This window comes from Ricinus communis, chromosome 1 (assembly GCF_019578655.1).
Source record: "Ricinus communis isolate WT05 ecotype wild-type chromosome 1, ASM1957865v1, whole genome shotgun sequence".
Classification (NCBI taxonomy): Eukaryota; Viridiplantae; Streptophyta; class Magnoliopsida; order Malpighiales; family Euphorbiaceae; genus Ricinus; species Ricinus communis.
Window position 1 is genome coordinate 31,791,766 of NC_063256.1, and position 22,060 is coordinate 31,813,825.

At 33.5% G+C, this 22,060-nt stretch overlaps 1 protein-coding gene across 7 annotated transcripts; it reads right to left on the reverse strand.

The window, feature by feature from the left end:
- Window positions 1-2,187: 2,187 nt before the first annotated feature.
- On the reverse strand, window positions 2,188-21,134 carry LOC8272414. 7 transcript variants are annotated; one of them, XM_048370421.1, is made up of 21 exons: window positions 20,519-21,132; window positions 20,230-20,292; window positions 18,928-19,190; window positions 18,775-18,853; window positions 18,553-18,630; window positions 18,419-18,478; window positions 18,132-18,236; window positions 17,450-17,560; window positions 13,571-13,612; window positions 13,300-13,401; window positions 13,045-13,229; window positions 8,771-9,048; window positions 8,550-8,671; window positions 8,368-8,410; window positions 8,196-8,287; window positions 7,847-7,895; window positions 7,245-7,315; window positions 6,438-6,557; window positions 4,683-4,783; window positions 4,134-4,179; window positions 2,188-2,692 (listed from the first exon to the last, which is right to left on the reverse strand). In XM_048370421.1, the coding sequence occupies exons 1-21, from the start codon at window positions 20,702-20,704 to the stop codon at window positions 2,642-2,644; spliced, it is 2,247 nt and encodes a 748-aa protein (XP_048226378.1). In that variant the 5' UTR covers window positions 20,705-21,132; the 3' UTR covers window positions 2,188-2,641. The 7 variants fall into 7 exon arrangements, 4 of the variants coding, with proteins under 4 accessions (XP_048226378.1, XP_048226377.1, XP_048226379.1 ...); XM_048370420.1 differs by having other exon boundaries at window positions 18,928-19,193; window positions 20,519-21,129; XM_048370422.1 differs by having other exon boundaries at window positions 8,771-9,030; window positions 18,928-19,193; window positions 20,519-21,127.
- Window positions 21,135-22,060: the final 926 nt, after the last annotated feature.

Consider the following 22,060-nt stretch of genomic DNA (forward strand, 5'->3'; position numbering starts at 1 on the left):
AGCGGGAGTTGGACTTTAACGGATTTTATTATTTCAATTAAGGACATGAAATTCTCCACGGAAGTAGGTAGAATGGATTGTTAGGAAGTCAAGATATTGAGTTTAATGTCTTTAATTTGCATGATTCCACGGGAGTAGGTTTTAATTGCATATTAGGAAAGCCACTGATACTCGCGAGAGATCTATGGTATTTTATAGGATTACTTTCCTTGTGAACATTATTTAATTAGTTTGGGGTAGGAACTTATCTTTGCATTAATTATGCTAGTGGGGATACTTAACTCGTAGGTGCTTTTTATCCTTGAATTTATTCTCATTATTATTATTTGAATTATAGATTAATTCATCCTCAATCGTTGATTTGATTACTTACTTAGTATTAATTAAAGTCAAGATTAGCTAGTTTTTACTACTTCAGTCTCTAGGGACTCGACCCTTGCTTGCCCGACTACATAGTTAGGAAGTCTAGTTAGGTTATTTTTGATAGGCACGCGACAACCTTATCAATACCCAAGTAAGTCTAAAAGGTGATCATGTTTAAGTGTTTTTTGGCTCGTCTTAGACCTTTCAATTAGCCTTTATCTCTAGTGATGACCATCTTCTGCCTCATATCTATATGACTGTCTCTTTATTGAACAACCGTTTCATTTATTTTGATTTTTCTTTAAAAATTAAAAAACCAAATTAAGAAAAACAAGTTTTAATTAATTTTAAGAATAATTAATTTAATTATTAAGTTTACTTAAAAAATTATTTTAGTTGATAAATAAAAAATTCTAAATTTAGGTATTAGTGTCAAAAATTAATTAATTTATTTTTTCATTATTAATTAATATTTTACTTTTATTATAAGAAAATGCTTACAATTATCAATATCATTTTTAAGTGCAAACATTTTCTCCTGCAAAATTTAACATAAACAATTTTATTTTTGTAAAAGATTAAAAAATTTCAAGAATAAGAAATTGAATATATTCCATTATATTAAATAAATATTGACATTATATCCATTCTACTGAAAGAAATTTAAATTTTGATTAAAAGATACTAAACATATACTTAATTTGTACCTAATATATTATACATATATATATATGTGTGTGTGTGTGACAGATCGTCAGAACTTCATCAGAGTTCGAATCCTACTGAGAGGTTCATATATATAGATAGATAGATAGATAGCTTTAGGTACTATACCAAATTAATATTATTAAACATATACTAAGCAAACACCGAATATATACTAAATTTATAAATAGCATAAAAATTATGAAACATATATCAAATTGCTAATAATATATATTATATTGTAAAAATAGTAATGCCTAATATAAATCACCAAAGTTTTGAAATAAAATTTTAATTTATAGTACTTTTGAAATAAAAAAAACTAACACTGAAATTGATATTTTAAACTTTTCTCTAAAATAATTTTTAAATATTCTTATGTTAAATGTTGAATTAAAAATTAAGGACTTAAAATGACTAAATAATCAAAATTAAACCATTCAAATATGCAATTCTCGTTTTATATTTTCTGATTGTTCTTATAGTGATGTAATTTTATATTTTCTGATTGTTCTTATAGTGATGTAATTTTGTATCAAGATTACTCCTATATATGACAACCATAAAGATTTCATGTATATAAAAAGTTCACTTAGCAATTAATTAATAATGTAATTTTATCTTTTTTTCTCTGATTCCAACTTTTGCAAAATAAAAATTAAATTATTTGGACTTTCTCAGATACAACAGTGTATAGCACCATTGAAAGTGGAAGGCTAGCAATTCTTCACGAGAATTGCTAGGGACATTTTGATTGATGGAGCTGACTATACTTTCAAATACATCCAACCCTTTTAAAACAGAAGCTCCGGCCATATTTAATGTAGCAATCAAATTCGTATTAGCAATACATACAACAAATTGCATCTTAGAAATTAAGTCTTTTGGTGGCCACAGCAGTCCCAGATTCTTATATATAAATCTAACTAAGATTTAAGTATTTAGTTAAATTCAGCTCTTCAAATTTCCACACGTGGTACTCGACCACCAGATTTATATGCATACATTGTACAAACACCTGATACGTTTTGAACTCATTTAACCCGTATATGAACATAAATTTGGGTTTGTCCCAAGTCATACAAATCGCCACTAATGGTACTAAATGTTTGTCAAGGATAGTGACAACTGCACATTGAATATTTTATATCAAAGATTAATGGAGAAAAATACAGCCAACTCCAAAGGCAGGGGAACAATGATAACTACCCATTGGCACAAATATCATAGGACCAACCGTTGCATCCACTTGGAATGAAAGGAGGTGGGATTTTGTAAAAACCACCTTCATGTTTACATTCAGTTAGCTTGATTACTACTTTTTAACTTTGCTCTGGATGGACTGATGGCCACACACAACGGAAGGATAGACGATGGATGCGAAAAATATATATAAGCATCAAGAATACAAGCGCAGTTGCAACTCAAGACGCTAATGGAATATTAAGAGTTCCAAACAACCCTACTTGAAATTTACGAAGCACAGTTGATCCTCAAAATGCACAACTATACATCCTCGATAGCATATACATGCTAAATTCCCCAGCTGGACCAGCTCAAAAGAAAATTCCCCTCACTTGTGGAAGAATAAACTTTTTTTCTTTCCTTTCCTTCTTTCACCAGCCTGCAATAGCCAACAAAATTTTTGAGTGCCTCTGCAAAAAAGTTTCAAATGGCAGTGCAGATAATGCCAAAATAACAATTCGGGTGATTCATGGCACTCAATTGAACACCAAAGAGTTAAATGAAATATAATTACAATTCAATTTGTCAAAAGAAAAATCCAAAAAATTGATCTAAAGTAAATGATATCACTCGTGCCACATTCCTGTCAGAGACTAGTTGAAAATCTAATTAGCAACCTGAACTATTATTTTGCCATCTTATATTTTACTCAAAACTAAAATGAATTAACATTCAAGCACCAAAACTCTGATATAGTATGTCCATTTAACACTGAAGTTTAATGAGGTATAACAAAATTCAATTTGTTCAAATCAAAAGATCCCCAAAATTATCTAACGTCAAATGATCACTAGTCACATTTCTCAGATAGTAGTTTAATTAGGCAACATACAAAACAATTTTATTCATCGTACATTTTACTCGATACTAATATGCAGCATTCAAGCACCCAAAAAACTAATTTTCCTCCATAATACTCTAATATAATATCAAGTCAAGCACGGTTACTAAGAAATACAGGGAATAGGCTAGGTTTTAAAGTTTGTATAGTCAAGCTCCATAAACTCAAATTCTTAAAATTAACATGAAAAAATATGATAAAGTCAAGTCCCAAGTAACAGCTGCAGCTGAATCAATTCCCTTAAATCCCTTCAAACATCTAGCACTCCATTCAAACATTCAGTATCAAGACAATCCCAACACAATACTAATTCCATTTACTAAGAACATAACCTTATGCCCAAGCTCATTTCCTAGCCCCAAATCCTATGTCCTATCCCAGCTAGGTCACATCCTCTCAAGTACAGCCTCAAGCTCACCTCAGTCCACCAGTAGTTGCAAACTGTCTCCCTATCTTGCATATTAAATTTGGAAAAAGTTTAAAATCAAGTGGGAAAGAGATCCCACCACCTGGCACAATGGTTGGGAGGAGAACACCAACCTGTCCAACCCAGGTTTTCTATGAAACTAGACATTATATAAAGGGTCTCTCTCTTTCTGCTATGCTTGCGAGAAAACTGGATGCAGGGAGTTGGGGATGCTACACTATTTAATCTACAATTCCATATTGAAATTTCCTTTTTGCGCCAAAGAACAAATTTCTTTGCTATCTGAGATTCTTTTCAATCCTTAGATCTTCAAATTAAACAGTATCAGGTTCCTATCATAAAAGCCCCATGTATATTAACTGCTTTACTCATGAGTCTAAAGCAGCATGCATGAATGAGCATATCACCTGCAATCTAAATTTTGGTCCTCATAAAAACAGCATAAAAAAATTTCAAAATCAACATGGCAAGGTTAAATATAAAAGGTCATGAATTCCACATCATCCAACTGAAAAAAAGAGGAACCAAAAAAAAGGTGAAAGAAGTTTGTACCCGCATGATAAATAATCTCAAGGTGATAACAATTGTGTCTCTTGAACTGCAAAAGAGCCAGGGAAACAAGAAACAAAAACAATGGCATAGAAAATTAAACCCTAAATCAAACTTAAATAACTGAAAATTAGCACTTCAGAAATTCAGAGCACGAAACATTTAAAAGAATGACATAAATTAACCAATCTTTCCAATTCCTGGGTAGTCAATCACAAACAAACCTTTCAAATAACTGTTCCCAGACATCCTCTAAAAAATTAAAGAAAAGAGGGGAAGAAAGAAGCAAAAAACTCACAATTGAACTTATAACTGAAATCCAGCATGTAATTTAAATGCACTCTAAAGTAACTTCTAAGATGCAAAACTATTTTCTTCTCAAAGCAAATCGAATTACATGTTTTGTTAGCAAGCCGAGTATATCCGGAATTGTTTCTAGGATTTCAGGCAATAATTGCCGTTTACTTTGATAACATCAGCATTATTTGTTTTCCAGCACACTATTCTCTTATGACACAAAAATTACGAACTTAAAAATGCAGTGAAACTCACCAGCTAATATCCATTAAGTTGTTATCTGCACGTAACATATTCTGAACACTATTAGAACTGGTAATCACGAACTCTGCAGGCTGCCCATATGGGATTGAAACCTACAAAAAGAAAATGATAATAATATAATCAAACATCAAGCAAAACGCAATTAGATTTAAGGACGATGCATAAATGGCAAGAGAATTATAGCAGCTAACAAGTTGACAGAAAGAAGTCACTACCACTGACTAATAAGATCTGATTGATCATCTGGTCAGAGTTGCTCTAACATATAAGATTGAGCAAAATCACAAGTCCCTATAATCTTCATATCAAAAAGGTTTGCTCATAGCCCACTAATCAAGATGTCAAAACTAGAAGATGGCATGTTCTGCTTCACCAGTCTGACATGTGTGCACTACAAGTTACCATGTCCTCTTCCATTTAATATCCAATTACAAGTTTCTAAATAAAGATTAAAGAACAGCATATCTGGATTGACAGGAATGAATTGTTAATGAAGAAAGGAGAGAAGCAAAATGATTAACCTTGCAAATTATTTTTCCTCCTTTTGTTTCCTTCAAGAGGACCAGAAGGGGAATGGAGGGAACTCATTAGCTGCCATTCCTCTTCATCTACGTATAAAAGAACTTTTGTCTTCCCATATCTTAACTTTTCTCTGATTCAAAACTCCAAAATAAACAAAATTTTCTTTGGCGTATATAATTGTTAGCCCCTCCACCAACTTCACCTGAGGTGATTAACATAAGTTCTCTTCCATTGTTCTTCAACTATTGCCCTTCTCTCTACTCCCCAAGACTTCAAAACATAGATAAAGGTGCATAAGCTTCTGAACTCTAAATGTGTACTATGCTTACATTGTTCACTCCTCAAATTGCCAACCCCTCAACCTTCCATCAAGAAAAAGCAGCTAACATAAATTCTTTGATGGCTCCTACTTTCTTATTTGACAGTAATCCGCACCTCTGTAACTCCATTTTCTGCCTCAACCTCTACATTCTATTCAGCTCAAGGCTACATTGTCAAAGAGGTTTAGAGATGTTAAGGTTTTCATCACCATCTTCTACCTACTTGCATTCACTCTATTTTAAATTTGAGAAGTGTGATCTTCCAAAGTTGTGCATCTGCAGATCTATGTAAATATTGCGAATCTATAACAATTGTCTCACCCTCAACTTATGCTCAATGGAACCCACTTCCACATTTTTGCATGAACTCAATTCCTAATTTATTTCTCACATGTGCATTAAAACACTAATCACTATTGCTCTTGTTCTTCAGTATTTTTTTCACCGTGCAACGTGAACTACCATGACCAATCAAGTTCCAGGATTATCAAACTTCATATTAAACTGCACATAGATCACAATCAGATGTTCTATGCAAGGACATGGTAATGTGCAGACACAATTGGGCTTCTAGGAAAGTACAATTACAAAACCTCCATTAAATAAGCACACATAAATCCAGCTCTGAGACCACCTCTATCATGATCTAAGACGCACAAAGTTTAGCAGTCAGCTAAGAAACATTTTTCTTTCGTTTTAAAAAGAGGATCATTTATTGAGATAAAATAGTGAAATATTTACCAGCCACACCAAATCTCCAGACATTAATTTTTCATGAGAAAAGAGCATAAAAACTTCAAAAGTTTGAAGTTCAGAACACAACATGATAGTTTTCTTCAAGATTGACATAGTATGAAGCCATTCACAGAGGACACAAAGAGAATAAACAAGCAAGGAACCATACACTTGTGGTTGGGGAAAACTTTTCATTGACTACAACACCACTGGAACCACTACACTTGATACTGTAACCTTCTCTTTTAATGGCTAAAGTGGCTGGTTCCCAAATATCAAGATATCCAGTCTGTAACATAAGCACATGTAACATTAGTTATGCTCTTCATGAAATAAACAATGCTGAATGGTGCACTGAAAGAACACCATAAGCAATTGGAGAATAAAAGGTGAAAAGTTAAAGAGAAAAGTACAAAATATACCTTCTGGTTAGACGCTTTTACACTTAAGAGGACTATTTTTTTCCTGACAAGGGAGTACCTTATATTTTATTTTTCCTACATTTCAATACCCTATTACATAATACCATTATGATTTTATAGTAAAATATTAACAAAATATTAACTTTCAATAATAAAATTAATTTGTAGATGATTTACTATCAAATCAATTAGCAGAATACTCCTAAAAATATTATAATTTTATTTTAACAATTATTTCATTTCATTCCTAGTAAAATTAAAACACATTTAATTTTAATTTTATTTAACATGAGTTTAATGTAGTTAGTTGTACATTAAATCACTTATTAAGTGATCTTATTATTGAAAATGAGTATTATAGTAATATTAAATCATAGAAATCTAAAGATATTAATTTGTAAGGTTGTAAAAATGTAAGAAAATCAAATCCAAGAGTACACGAAAAGAACCACAATCCTTTAAGAGCAAAAGCGCCAAACCAGAGAGCACTTTTTTGTACTTATCCCAAAGTAAAATTTTAGTAGAGCATTTTCCTCTCTGCCGAGAAGTCATACCGATAAGGATACTTTATATGAAGCATGACCGCTGTAAAGAGTTCTCTCAATATGATTCTGCATTTCAGGATCTGCGAACAAATAAAGCAAGATTGCAACATTTATCCCAAAAATTGAACAATTTGACAGCAGAAGTAAGTGAAGCTACCAAAAAAGTATAATAATCGGAACTGAAATTCCTAACTTAAAGAATGAGAGAGAACAACATATGGCATGTTACTTGCGCCTCACAATTAGCTGAGAATCGCTAATTCTGATGCAGCATGCATAATGGTAAAGAATGTCAGAAACTTCTATCGCTAGGATAAGGGGGGAAAACAGTGCTGTGAAATACTGTAGACCACTCATTAAACAACTTCAAGCTTATCAAGATTTTGTTAAAAAAAAAAATTAAATAAAGAAGTCCACAACTGTATGGAAGATGCTAACAAGAAACAAACTACAATAAGAAAAGCACTTTGAGTAAGGAATGCTTTGATGACCAAGTAAACCACTTCAAAGTTTACCAGGATTTTGGAAGTCAAGAAAAGCTTTTCCCCAAAACACATGCAAACCTTAAGCTTCATTCAAAACCACATAGAAGTAATGATACAATTACTAACCACAAATTATCTTTCTGTGCTCATTTGCGAACACCTTTACAAGCTCTCCCTGGAGAAATTGGAAAAAAATAAAAAATAAAAAAATAAAAAGGAAGATTGTTATAAACAGAATATCATGTTATAACTTAAAACACAACCATGAGAAAAGTCGTCACTGGAGTAACACTTCTATGTAAATATTCATTTGTGTATGTGTGCATGTATGGGCCAAAACCAAGTTCCTATCTAAAACAGCATTTAACAGTATAATGTTGACATAGCACGAAAGCAACAAAGTCATCTAATAACAAAGAGAATGTGCATTGAAGCATGTGATCAGCATATGCAGATTATCATGCGAGGTTTATACCTTGCGCTTCCTGTCATCCAGAGGCTGGACTTCTATAGCAAGGTAGGAATTAACATCGTCAGCAGTTACAAGATAGTTTGGTTGTTTTGCTCCTGTAATCACCATATTCTATTTGTTAAGCATCAGTTCTCAAGTCTGGAAAAAATTCAAACAGAGAGAACGCAAAGATTACCATCAATATAATCAACAGATCCATCTTCCAAATGGCGCACCCACTGAAGGTATGACAAACAGTGAATATATGAATAACAACATTACATAGAAATGAACCCAAATAAAACGTTAAATGCATCTCAGAAACTATAACCACAATCACTAATGAACGTTACCAAAGAATCGATATCAAAACCATACCTCAAAATTACAACTGGTTGTTCCATTAATAGAGTATCCACATGCCTGGAGTTCTCGTCCAGGAAATGCTTCGCCTGAAATTTGTAGACCCTCAATAGCTGGCAGTGGATCATCATCTGCAGCTGCACACCACAATATTATCCAATTTGGGATAATCAATAATAGCAACTTAGCAAAAACCTGAGGCAGGGAAAAAAGGACCAATGAACAAGCTTATCAACCTTCAGAGAAGGAGGAAGAAGGTTCTTCAAGAACAGGAGGTAAGTAAGGTGAATATGGTAAGATAGGATCATCAACCACAGTGGTTCCCCAGTTTGCTGAAGGTTCTCTCTCATTTTGGTGTCCTTCTCCATCAGGATCATCCATCTCATTGTTGCTAACAGGGTCACGAAATGTGACTTGTTTACTAGAGGTTTCTTCAGCACGTGTATCAGCCCCAGTAACTGCAAACTGTGCTGGTATGTCATGAGTAACAGGGTTCCTAGCAAACAGCAACATACTGGATCAAGGCAACAGGTAGAAGGCAAGAAAGTGCAAGTAAATATATCACTCAGCAACAGTTACAGAAATTCTAGACATCAACAGCTCAATCTGCTAAATAGATTTTATGATCCAGAGCCAATTTATACAAGGTCTGCTAAGGGCATCCCTACTGGCGCCCTTTATTTTAAAGAGAATCATTTGTATAATAAAGAGTATCTTAGAGAATATTTAAATGCATAGAGTGAAAAAGTTTATTTAAGTTCAATGGACCCTTTATATTTTGCTTATATTGTACTTTTTCTCTATAAATATTAATGGTTTTACTTTTTCTTTCCTTTCTAATAGATAAAATAGAACTACAAATATTAACTGATAAAGTCCATGGAAACTTGTGGTGCATTTATTAAAATCAAGATACAGGGTAAAAGTTTAGCTCTCCATAAACCAACTTTTTATTTTATATTTACAAAATAATGAGAGCCTTATTTTATGAGAAGATTCTCTATACTAAGGAATCTGACATATATAAAAGTGCCTTGGAGATGCTATAAAATTAGTCAAAATAGATGGCTAATCTTTGAATTTTCTTAAAAATCATATAATACCATAGTTGCTAAAGGCAAAAGGCGCACCAAAGCGATAAAGGCTCTTGGTGACTGTGGTGCAAGATGCAAAGCAAGGGGCGCGCCTGACAGAAGTGAAGCGCAAAAAATAAAATAAAACTAAGACTCGTAACACAACACATGCGTAAAATTGAAAACTTAACACAGCCAAAGTAAAGAAATAAAAAGATCATGGCAATCATATTCAAGGGGCATTTAACAAATAATAAAAAGACATGTACAAAAGATATAATAAAAGTATGCATCTCTAAGTCCTTGAACTTTACAGTTTTATTTAATTGAATCCTTTTATTTTTATTTTATTTCACTAAGCCCTTGTACTTTTATTTTTGCTTGTATTAAGGACTTAATGATCTTTAATCAAAGCAAAAATAAAAGTACAAGGGCTTAATAGAACAAACAAAAATCTCATGAAATATGTATAAGTCCTTAATAAAACAAAAATAAGCATACAAGGGCTCAATAAAACAAATTAAAAATTTAAGGGCTCAATAAATTAAACAGAAAAATTCAGGGGCTTAATAATGAGTTTTGCCAAAGTAAAATATGGTCTTACAAATAACTAGAAGTCCTAGAATAGTAGAAATTATAAAGAACCTTCTATCACTACTACACTCTTGATTTCCTACTAAATACTAATTATAGTCATATCACTCATCAAACATTATCATTAAGCTCCATGTACTCTTCTTCTTCTCTTCTTTTTCTCGATCATGTCTTTTTGCCCTAATATTCTTTCTTCTTTTTTTCTTTTTGGAGATAATCAGGTGTGGGAAAACCTACATAACCTATTAAGTCTATGATGAAGGGCTGAGATCATTTCATGTTTTCAAAGAAAAAAAACAATTAGAAGTGAAAATACAACAAAGACGCGCCTCACCTGCGCCTTGTCTTAGGTTTGAGGCCCCCAAAGGAGGGCGCCTTAGTGAAGTCGCCTACTCTTTCTTGGCTTGAGGCGCTAAGGCTTGCACCTTGTGTGCCTCTTGCCTCAGCCACACCTTTGACAGCTATATATAATACAATGTGTTTCTAAGTACCAAAACTGCCAATAAGGACACTGGTTACCACAAAGTCCTCCATTTTGTTTTGCCCAACCAACCTCTATGATAAACAAGCATGGACAATCACATTTGTAAGGTGCAGTTTCTCCCTTCTTAATTCCTAGGAAGAGGGGGAAATTCTTAAAAAAACCACAGAATTGCCTTATGATGTGCTTTACATATATACATAGATTAAGCTATCAAGCAATAAAAGGTTATCACCCACCTTACTTTATCCAAATGTAAACTACATTCACCGGGAGAATATTTCTCTGGCTAAGAATTGAGAAAAACTGATCCATGCACCTTGCCCCACTAGTGGTGTCAAAGCTTTGTTAGTGCATACACTCAGAGTATCAAAAATTTTCTCCACCATATTCCATGGTTCACTTGTTAGTCTATGGCAAGCTACCAAGAGTAACAAGGATAGTTGCTTTACATTCCGCTTATTTAGCAGAAAGTAACTTGTTTCTAGGAAACATTTTCTAAGAAAATTACTTATATTCTGTTATATGGCTCCAACAAGGATAATGACTTGGACATTATTTATGATGTCTAGACTTTGGAGTAGAGCAGAAAGTACTTTGTGGAGCTGGACCTGATTCCATTTGTATTCATGGAATCATGTTTTGTCGGTTAAGCAATCTCTTCAATTACTACAACAACTGGCCTTTAACCACTCAGAGAATAGAAATCCTGCCTCTAAACCACAATTCATCCATATAGCAATCAGTACAAAATGGACAAAAATCCCTGCAAATACCGAGTTATTGTTTAATCCCTAAGGCAGCTGAAACACAGCCTATAACTCCATCCCCTTTGTTCCACCTTCATAAGCCCCAAACTGCCACCTTAATTATATTGTTTTTAAATATCAAGAAAATCCACTCATCAGAATTAAGGAGCCTTCCTTCAGATCGAAGTCCAGAAATCTCAACTATTTCAGTGCTCAGCAACATAAAACCATAGACTAAAACTACCATAAACCACAAAAAATTGAATTTATAGCACCATAAACCCAAGCTACCATTGACCACATATAAAAGATCCCAGTTTCCTAGAGCCTTAGCCCGCCATTTTCAAACACACTTCTGCAGACAAAGCTTCATATAGATATCCAATAGTTGTCCTTCATGTTTGTGCCTCTTGAAAGTTTCTTTCCCGGCTAGACAATGTAAGCAGTACCCTTGCATAATCCTAACTGATCCCACATGGTTGACTAATTGAAACGAAAAGTGATCAGATGTATGAAATACATAAAAATCATTACACTAGCATAATCACATTGACTGGACATGTTTGAACCTTGAAGTTCCACATGTTTCTTACCCTTCACCAATTAAGCCTCTCAAACAAAAACTAGGTAACTTCTTTTATGTTTCTTCCACATGAAAAAAGAACCTCCAGCCTGAACTTTCACCATCCAGATAATTTAATTTTAAATTAATTACAACCCTCGATCCTCGATCATTCAAACTCAATCCTTATATCCATTGATCATTCAGGTGTTTGCCAAAATTAGAAGGTTTGCGAGGCACAAGGTAGTTATTTCAAATTTAAGAAGTTCTAACACCACTCAATCCTTATCAACCAGTTTGGCCATTTTCTGGGAAACCCAATCCACAAAAATCGCATCCACAATGAACATCATGCCAAAATGAAAATTATTCCCATTGCAAATGCAACTGAAAGTCAAAGAGAACATCCAGCAACTCCTAATGCCCCTTCTGCAACTGCATTCAGTCCTTATCAACCAGTATGGGCATTTTCTAGGAAAGCCAATCCACAAGAGTCATATCCACAATGAATATCATGCCAAAATGAAAATTGTTGCCATTGCAAATGCAACTAAACTCAAAAAGAACATCCAGTAACTCCTAATGCCCCTTCTGCAACTCCATATTATTTCTTCATCCTCCATGAAAGGAGCTAGATAATTAATTTTAGTAATGCATCAATTATAATATTTCTTATAAATAATGTCCATACCCAGAAAAATACTAAGAACTCACAAACACTTTGGTCCTTGTGAAAAATTAAGAAACTTGTCTCATAAAATACATCAATGGGCCAATAAGACTAAAAAAACAAGATTGCAACAGAAAAGCTCCACTCTCTTAGCTAGAAGATAAGTCGAGGAAAAGAAAAGGTTAATTGTTCTCAAGTCACATGCAAGAGAGTTTGAAGTCAAAGAAGAATCATTCACCGCACAAACTAACATGCACTATGCAGACAATAATCACGTACACATGCATCCAATGTAAGAATTTATGAAAACAGAACCCACCAACACATGAAGATGGTTGTAATTTGTACATTCAGTAGCAGTCTCCATTTGACCAGGCTCACCTGCTTCCAAGAGGTGAATATCTTCCCACATCATCTGCTTCAATATTGTTTGCACCAGCACCACCCAGACGTCTCTGATGGTGATTCAATATATCCCAGTCTGCAGTTTGTGCATCAGGAGAAGCCATTGGTATCTTTCCATGGGAATATGCTGGCTGTGGCACCAATTCAAGTCCGTTCTTGTTCTGGCATAAGACTTAAAATTAACGAGAAGTTGTGCTGAAAATAGGAAGAAAGAGGATGCACAGAAATTACCAGTCCAGTAGTTGAATGAGACGGTAACTGAGAAGCAACAATTGAGTGGTTAACATCTGAACGCCATGGTGCCAATTGATACTGGGATTCCTTGAGCTTTGACTAAAATTGGGGAAACGAGATAATCAGCTGACTGACATAATTAACAAGTAGTGCAACAGAATATATTAAATTGGTGAAACATAAGTAAACTCCGCTACCAACTAAAGATCCAAATATAAGACAAACAAGCAAGGAATTTAATTAACAACTTCACATGTGCATGACATACCTCAGTTTGGAAGAGTCTCTCCTGGAGATTTCTGAATAGAACCTGAAAAGGGAGACCTTAATAGTAAAGAAGACACGTACAATTTATAGAAGAAAAAATTACACAATGAAACAAAGAAAGAAAAAAATTGAAAATACAGCCTTGGAGATGCTTCAAAGTAATTTTTCTCCAATTTAAATGCGTTTCCCCACATTTAATTTCCAGCAATTCTCAACATCAAGTAATGTAGAAACCCATCCATTTCAATATAACATGGTAATCTCTCTATGCTCAGGAATATTTTCTCTCCAACAGTGTGAAAATGATGAGGAAAGCAAATGAATAAGAAAAATACGTCTAGGTCACTGACACGGGATTCACATTCTGTGAAGAGGAAAATCTCACCCCAGACATGTGAAGCCACTCATGTCTCTTGATCACCAACTACATCACTAGATTCTGTCATCTAAATTCAAAGACCTAATTTCAAGTCCGGGAGCACAGTAATTGAGCTTAGGCCAGGGCATTGCCCTCTGTAACCCTCATCAAAAATCTGGCCCCGCATTGATAAAGCCAATGCTCCTGAAAATGAATGGAACTTTGTTCTCAAATTATGGCCAATCGCACATTCATGTTATAGTTATGAGATTTTAGGAGACAATTCAATCATAAACATTTTGTTAAGGCTCATATAATTGTGGTTCCTGAAGCAATTTGTTTGGCCAATGCACTTTTTGTTTCCATCTTCCCATGATAAATAACAGATATAATGACAATAAGGAAACCTTAAAACTTGAAGTTTTTTTATGTTTTCTGGTATGAGCACCACCTCTATTTGATGCAATATCCATTATACCCAGTCGTCAAAAATGCTTTCAATATATCATGCATTTTCAATTTTTCACTCATTTTAAATGCACAAGAATAATGAAGTGCACATTTAACAATCTATGCCATGCGCATATAAGAAAGTAAATATAACTAAACATGATTTCTCCCCAACTGCCATGTAAAGCAATGTCCCAACCACGTAAACTGCTAGACCTTCCTCTAGCATACTAAGCCTATTAAAAACCATCTCATAGTGCATCCAAGCAATAGATTGAACTCAGCAGCCATCTTTAATACTGAATCTAAACATGTAATACAATACTCGACAAAGTAGCATTCTTGAATCAAGAGATGATACATAAAAATATGTAAGATGACTTTGACCTACTGACTGGCACAGAAGAGAACAGCTTGAATGCAGATATTCTCAGCAATTAATCTGCTCAGTTAGCTCGGATGCAATCTGGCATTTCAATAATTCCCTCCCCAAGACAATGAGTTAGAGTGCAACAAGACCTGACTAAACTTTTCACCCTGATCTCACAACCAATTCAGTCCCAGTTAGGGAATCTTAATAGAGGGCCAGGCAGAGTTCACTTGAGGTGGATGAGGATTTTGTGAAGAGACAAAGTAACTGTTCTATTTTTCTGTGCAACTCACATGTCAAGCACGTCCCCTTATGTTACAAGTTCTTCCACCTAAGCATAAGGTTTTTCATTTCTGAATACCATTTCAATTAAACATCCAGATTTTATATCAGAATGGTATAATTTGGTAGCTATCTAGTTTGGTGTTCTGTCCAGTGTGCATGTTACATGTAACTAAATTAAACAATCAAAACTTTTACTTCTTTAAAATTTTAATAATTGCTATTAAATTCTATCAATATTTTCATTTACATTAGTCTCAGATACTTATTGCTATATCTATTTTATAAGCCTCTTAATGTTCATAAGATTTAATATATTTTCAAGAATAGGATATAAATAACTAAGATTTGTACTAAAGGAATATCATTATAATTAAAATTAAAATTCTACAATAAAAACTAAAAGAAAACTATTCCCTCCATCCCACTTTGATAGGCTTTTTTTTTTTTTTCCTTTCTCCATCTGTGCCAAAATATAGTCTACTTTCCTTTTCTAATTGGTTGTATAACAGCTAACTATCAAAAATACCCTTCATAAATTGACCTGAGTATTAAAATCTACCATTAGACTTCCACCACCTTGATTTTGGTATTGCAGATTTTATTAAAATTCTAATTTCAGAGAGAAAGTGCCAAAAATTAATGCCATCAACCAAAAAACCTCATCAAAGAAAGAAAGGGATTGCCACAAGAAACATAAAGCATCTTCCAATAAAAGCTGGCACAAAGCAACAGAATCATTAGGACAACAATCAAGACGAATAACACTTCAGTCGTTAAAATCTCCTAAAGCATAAGCCCTAAAAATAATAATCCAATAAACTAATCCTACAGCAAAGTAGATAACACAATCTGATTTTTTTGAAGATGCTTGCAATCCTTTCAATCCAAATATTCCACGATAGGGCAACAAAAATTGCAAAAACAAAATGAATAAAAGGCACAATTCCAAATAATTTTGGCATCTTTTCTAAAGCCAAATGCCTTCCATCCTAAAACAAGAAAAGAAAAGCCTCTAAAGAATCTGAACATGCTCAATACTCCACCAAACTTCTAAAAAGGCTATGCCTAGCTGTCAAAGCCACCTCACAACTTAAAACAAGTAATAATGAGACTGACTATGCGTGCAACACATTCACCTGTAGGAGAACGACAAAACCAAAAAAGGGCCCTTACCATGAGCGGCACTGCAGCTTCTCAAGTTTTATTGTCCGAATAAAGACAATGGTCATAAGAGGGAAAATACAGTAGGAATAAATGTAGAAAAGGTGGGGAAAAAAGACACAGGAGAGAATTCCAAAAGAGAGTAAGTGCACCGAAGCACTTGATTGCAAATATTAAGCACATAATCACATCCCAATTCAAGTCCAGACAGTACAGAAAGTTCCAAAAATGTTCAGCCACATCCAATGTCCTTATCCCTAAATAGAACCTACTAATACACCCAAAAAACAAAAGGAACGAAGTGATGCACCCCCTCTTTTTCTTTTTCTTTTTTTAAATAAGAAATTGAAGAACAAAATGGTGCAACCAAGTAGAAATAAAGTACAAAATAAAAATGCCGAAGAGCAAAAAGGAAGACAAATATTCAACAGCTAAACTCTCAACCACCGAATTAATATAAAATGTACAAGCTCTAGAAAGAAAAACTGAATAGTTATAACTACTTCAATAACGAATGAAGAAGTTCCATGAAATGTCTGCAAGTCCATTGAACTAAACCCAAAGTATAATCCTTGGTCTAAAGCAGTTCTTTAATAATCCTTGGTTCACAAGGATATCAAAACCTAAATGAAACAACTGAAAAGTTAAGACACATGAAACAACATAGACCCAATCATGAACCAAGTGGCCAGCTCAGCTTAAGAAAACCAGCCTTGGTCCACTCAAGGTAATTTCTTCCAGAGCTTAAACCAAAATTGGGATGTATCCAGCCCAGCTTTGCTGGGATGTTATGTTAGATAAAGAAGACACAGGACTTATATATTAGTTGGACCACTCTCAGCCAAATTATTGAAACAAAACCTTCTAGCAGATTAGGATATTTTCTGAACATCCAAAATGAAAAAATAAAATAAATCTTACCTTGACCAGGCGTAAGCCACAAAATGATCATATCTAACATAAAAACAAAAAATTATTATCTAAAATAATCATATAAAGAGATGACGCATGAAACTTCAGATGAATAGAATCCATTTCCATTTCATAGGGTCAAATCAAGAGGGAATTAGATTGCATTAGAACAGAAAACCATTCATTTGACACACAAACACAGATATTAATTTGCAAGCTACAAGTACTAGCAGTCAAATGAGTGAAGGATGGTAGATGTTTTAAATGTACATACAATTCCAAGAAAACTCTAGGAGCACAGAAGTATAAAACATGTCAGCAACACAACTGGAAATTAAACTGACCCTGACATTGCTAACAATAGACTGCGCATCAGGAACTGGTGGCTGAAAATTATACTCTGCAAGTAGAGGCAGCAAAGATGACACAAACGTTGATCTTTCTTGCTGTGAAGCCTGAGAAATCCAAACAAAAATCTCAATATTGAATAGGGTATAATTTTATTGGTTGGAAAAGGAAAACCAGGAAAACTAAAGAGAACAGTAAAGAACATCTGATTAGCAGCTGAATTTGTGGGAACCATGGTACCATCAAGACATCTAATTTACAGTAGATGTCAAAAGATGGCATATAGGAGTCGTGCACCCTGATGAAAACAGGGGTACTTCAATGTCAATTTACAGAATCCATTAAACAGGCCGAGCAAAGCAGAAGGAATGCATAGCTTTACTGGCTAATTCCATTAAGCAAGACATTATTTTACAAGTGGCAGAATTCATTCCTATGGTAAAATCTTTTCAATTCAATAGAGATTAGACAGGCAGAACTTCCAATATGCAAGGCAAAAAAGCATGGCAAACAGATAATTAGCAGTTTACATTCAAGATTGAAAAAAAGAATAAATATTGTTCAATTTTCATTAAATTGAATCCAGCACTAAAACACTTGCAGTATTGGGCAGGATAATATATAATAAATCTAATCAAATACCCTGTCCCAGGAGAGAGAACAATATCAAACACAAACCTGCAATTCATATGTCAAACGTATATTTTCTTCAATTATGTCTTGTCTGTATGAGAGAGCTTTTGATGCAGCATCAACAAGGTCCTGTTGCTGTTGATCAAAGGCCTAGTGCAAGAAGTGTAATAGAAAAATCAGAAATTATCCCCAACAAAACTAGGAAGGGAACAAGTGGGGAGAGAGAGAGAGAGAGAGAGAGAGAGAGAGAGAGAGAAAATAAGAAGAAGAAGAAGAAGAAGAAGAATAAACTTTTAGTAAACCAGAAAAAACAGAAGAAAAAGCCTGCCTACCAGACGCATATAAGCAATGCGCTTTTCCAGTACATATTTTTCATTTCGTATTTGTGCTTCCTGTCAATGAATGTCGCATATTAGGCAATTTCAATTGGCATAGCTTTATTGAGCTCTAGTTATGCTGAATCTACCTTCATAGAATAGTCAGCAAGATGTTTCTTTAGCTGCAAAATCTCTTCTTCGTGATCTCTAATCTTGAGGGCAAAATCCTAAAAGAATATAAACATGGTTCATAAAGTGGAAAACACTTGCAACGGATGTCGGACAAAAATAAAATAGTTTTACATACACAAGCATGTTCTCAAAAGAAAATTACACACATGCATATAAATGCCTATAAGAATGATATGTACCTGCTTCCAAAGAAAATTAGGGTTATTTACTTCAGTCATTGGCATTAATCCATGTCCAGCCTCCCCTTCCATTTGATACCTAGGAAAAACATGTACGGTTGTATAGAATTGTGTGCATCCTTCAATAAAACAACTAAATCAAATCTAAAATACCTTATTGGGGAAAATGAGGTTGTGGATGGTGAAGAGAGCTGAGAAAGACCAACATTATCAACAGGTGTCTGCCCTCCAGGAAGTACCTTCAATGTCCCATTCATCTTGCTGCTGATAGTACCAGATGGATCTACTGTAGAAGTAGTGCCCATGATGTTAAGTTTATCTTCTAGATCACCTATAGAGGTAACTGGTTGACGAATTTCATAAGGATGACCCCGCTCATTCCATGGCTCAGCAGAATGAGATCCTTGGTCAGTTACCTTCTGCCAAATGCCACAACCAATAATGTATAAAATCTTGCACATATATTGTTTTATGAAGATTAACATGCATAGCACATAAGACTAGCTGTAAATCATAAAGACTATGAAACCAATGATGTGGCAATTAAAAGTTAAAATAAAACATTAACTAAAAAGCAAAGATGCTCAATGCAGCCTAAAAGCAGCTCTGCCAAAATCTAGCAACAGTTGAATGAATAAATCTCAGGACCAATTGTGAATAATTCCTTGCTATGTTTTCCTTTTATCACTACACTTTCCTACTTCATACTTGCAACCACCGCCACAAATAACCTACCACCTCACCTACAAAACCCCAAACGAATAAATAAAAAGAGAACTTACCTAATTCCCAAGGGAATAGGAGAAACTAAAATTATTTTAACTCTTGAGTGGAGGCCTAAGGGTGATTAGTAATTGGACCAGAAGTTTGCTTACTCTAATAATAAACTGGAAAGCATTTTAAGCATATAGCTCCTTTGAGGAACTATCTCTTCTTTCTCTTAAGAAAATCATGTTGCAATAAACCAAAAGGCAGAAAAGACTTGAGAATTTGTTTATCATGCAACTATATAAATACATTTGAACAGAAAGAATATAGAGCAGCTCCAGATGTTTATTTTCTTTTCTTCACAAGTAATTTTGTCAAGTCCATATGATACCATGTCTTAAAGTATGCAGTTTACAGCATCATATGTGGACAAGATGCTTTTTTGAATACAAGATTACTGATATTATTATCCATTAATTAAATCCATGTGTAAGTCAATTCCCAATCAAACTATAAACTAAAGGTGTCTACTAACTTGTCCAAACGAAAATTCAAGATTACAAGCGTTCAGTACACAAGAAGTTTTCTTTTTCTTTTTTTCTTTTTCGGGTGGGGTAAGGAAAAAAAAAAAGAAAGAAAAACAGCAAAACCAATATACTGAGCAAACAAGTAATACTTTGATTGCCAGACAATTTAAGTCCCATTTGATATTGGATGGACAATTAAGAACAAAATAACTAAACTTACGTATTTGTCAAGTTCCTGAATTTTCCTCTGTAGTTCAGTCCTTAATCTGGTATTTTCTTCTACCTGAGAAAGTGCAATGCCAAAACAAAACAAAACAAAAAAAAAAAGATAAAGATCCATTAAAAGACATGTGGCTGTTTCAAACACAAAAGTAAACCCTAAAAACAAAAATTAAAAGAAGAAAACTTACTAAATACACATCATTTCATTTCACACAACAATAAAAATAATAATAATAATAATAATAATAATGATAATAACAATAAAAATACAAACAACAAAACCATACCTGTTGTCTGATGGTAGCCTCGGCAGCTTCTACAGCTTTCATCACCTGATACAAGCTGTCGTTGTTGTTACTGTTGTTCTTGTTGTTATTATCATTAGAATTAGGATTCGACGACGAAGAATTCGAGTCATTCAACCCTAACCCCGCCATCTTATTGACTAATTTACCTTCGTGACCGTTCTCCATAAATCCAAAATCAAAACAAAATCACAACTCTCTATTGCATCAACTAACCTAATTTAATAACCACTACCAGTTCTGAACGAACCAAAAACAAAACAAAACAAAAAGAAAAGAATACTGAGAGGAGTAAAATGATTTTCGAAACCCTAAATAAAACCCAAATCAGACGGAACGGAGACAGAGATAATAAGAGAGAGAAAGAGGGATGAAATCAATTAATTTTCTTCTTTTTTTTTGGCTCTCTCGCTCGCGCTCTCTCTCTCTCTCTCTCCCTTCTTTTCTTCGTTTCTCGCTCTGTGTGTAACGACAGGGGCGCGTGTTAATTAAGACACGAGTATATTTTAATGATGCTGCTGCTGCTGCTGCTGCTAATGATGATGATGATTGATATTATTATTTGTTTTGTGTTTTCTTTTTTCATTTCTTTGTTTGTACTTCTTTCTTTGCTAACACGACGGTGAATTTTGTGATTATTATGATGATTATAAATTATAATCATCACTCTACCTATGCTTTATTATATTTCTTTTTTTCTTTTTTTTCAAAATTAAATATATGTTGATGGATTATTATAGGTTGAAAGTTTGAGTTTTGATTATATTTATTTACAATTTAAATGTTGTTTGTTTTAGATAAACAATGGGCTTGATAAAAAGAAAAAAACATTCTTTTAAACTTATTTTTTTATTTTTTAAATTTATAAAATTCATTTTTCTATCAATTATGGTAAAATATTAAAAATTTAGTAAAGTGGTCGGTCATTATTAGAATATAGAATGCTAACTATATTTGAGCATTGAGAAGCTTTTTCTTTCTCTATTTTTGGTCCAATTCTTCGTTCATGCGTTGAATGTGAGATAGGAGGGATTTTAGGTGATTTCTTTTATTGCAAAAGTTACATTAAAATTTTTATACTCTAGGAACCATAAGAAGAGTCTATTATGGATTTTGAGTGATTTTGGTAAAAAAAATTTAAAAAAAAATGAAAAAATATGACAAATGAGAAAAGACATACAAACTCTAAAAACATTATAGGATATTTATATAAAACATGTAAAGTTATATGTTATAAATAAAACAGAAAAGTTTCATAAACTTAACATTATCAGTTGTTTAATAGAAGAAAATAAGACGTTTATGCTAAAGATTTTAAAACCACTTGAATTTTTTCTTTTGATAAGGATAAAATGGACAACTAGTTGTCTTTGAAAAATTTCAGCAAACTTAAGTATCAATCTATTATCTGACAAAAAAAAACATAAAACTATATTGATTAAAACTCATGACAACAAGACAATTATAAGCTAGTTTGAGGAAAATCATATGATTTGGACTCATATTCATTCAAAACGCTTCTTT

Excerpts from the sequence above, each read along its gene's own strand:
- LOC8272414 (XM_048370420.1), bottom strand. The coding sequence starts at position 20,704 with ATGGAGAACGGTCACGAAGGTAAATTAGTCAATAAGATGGCGGGGTTA. Across the intron at positions 8,411-8,549 it reads CAACCAGTTGTAATTTTGAG|TGGGTGCGCCATTTGGAAGA; the intron begins GTATGGTTTTGA and ends TCATACCTTCAG. Across the intron at positions 8,288-8,367 it reads ATCTGTTGATTATATTGATG|GAGCAAAACAACCAAACTAT; the intron begins GTAATCTTTGCG and ends TGGTGATTACAG.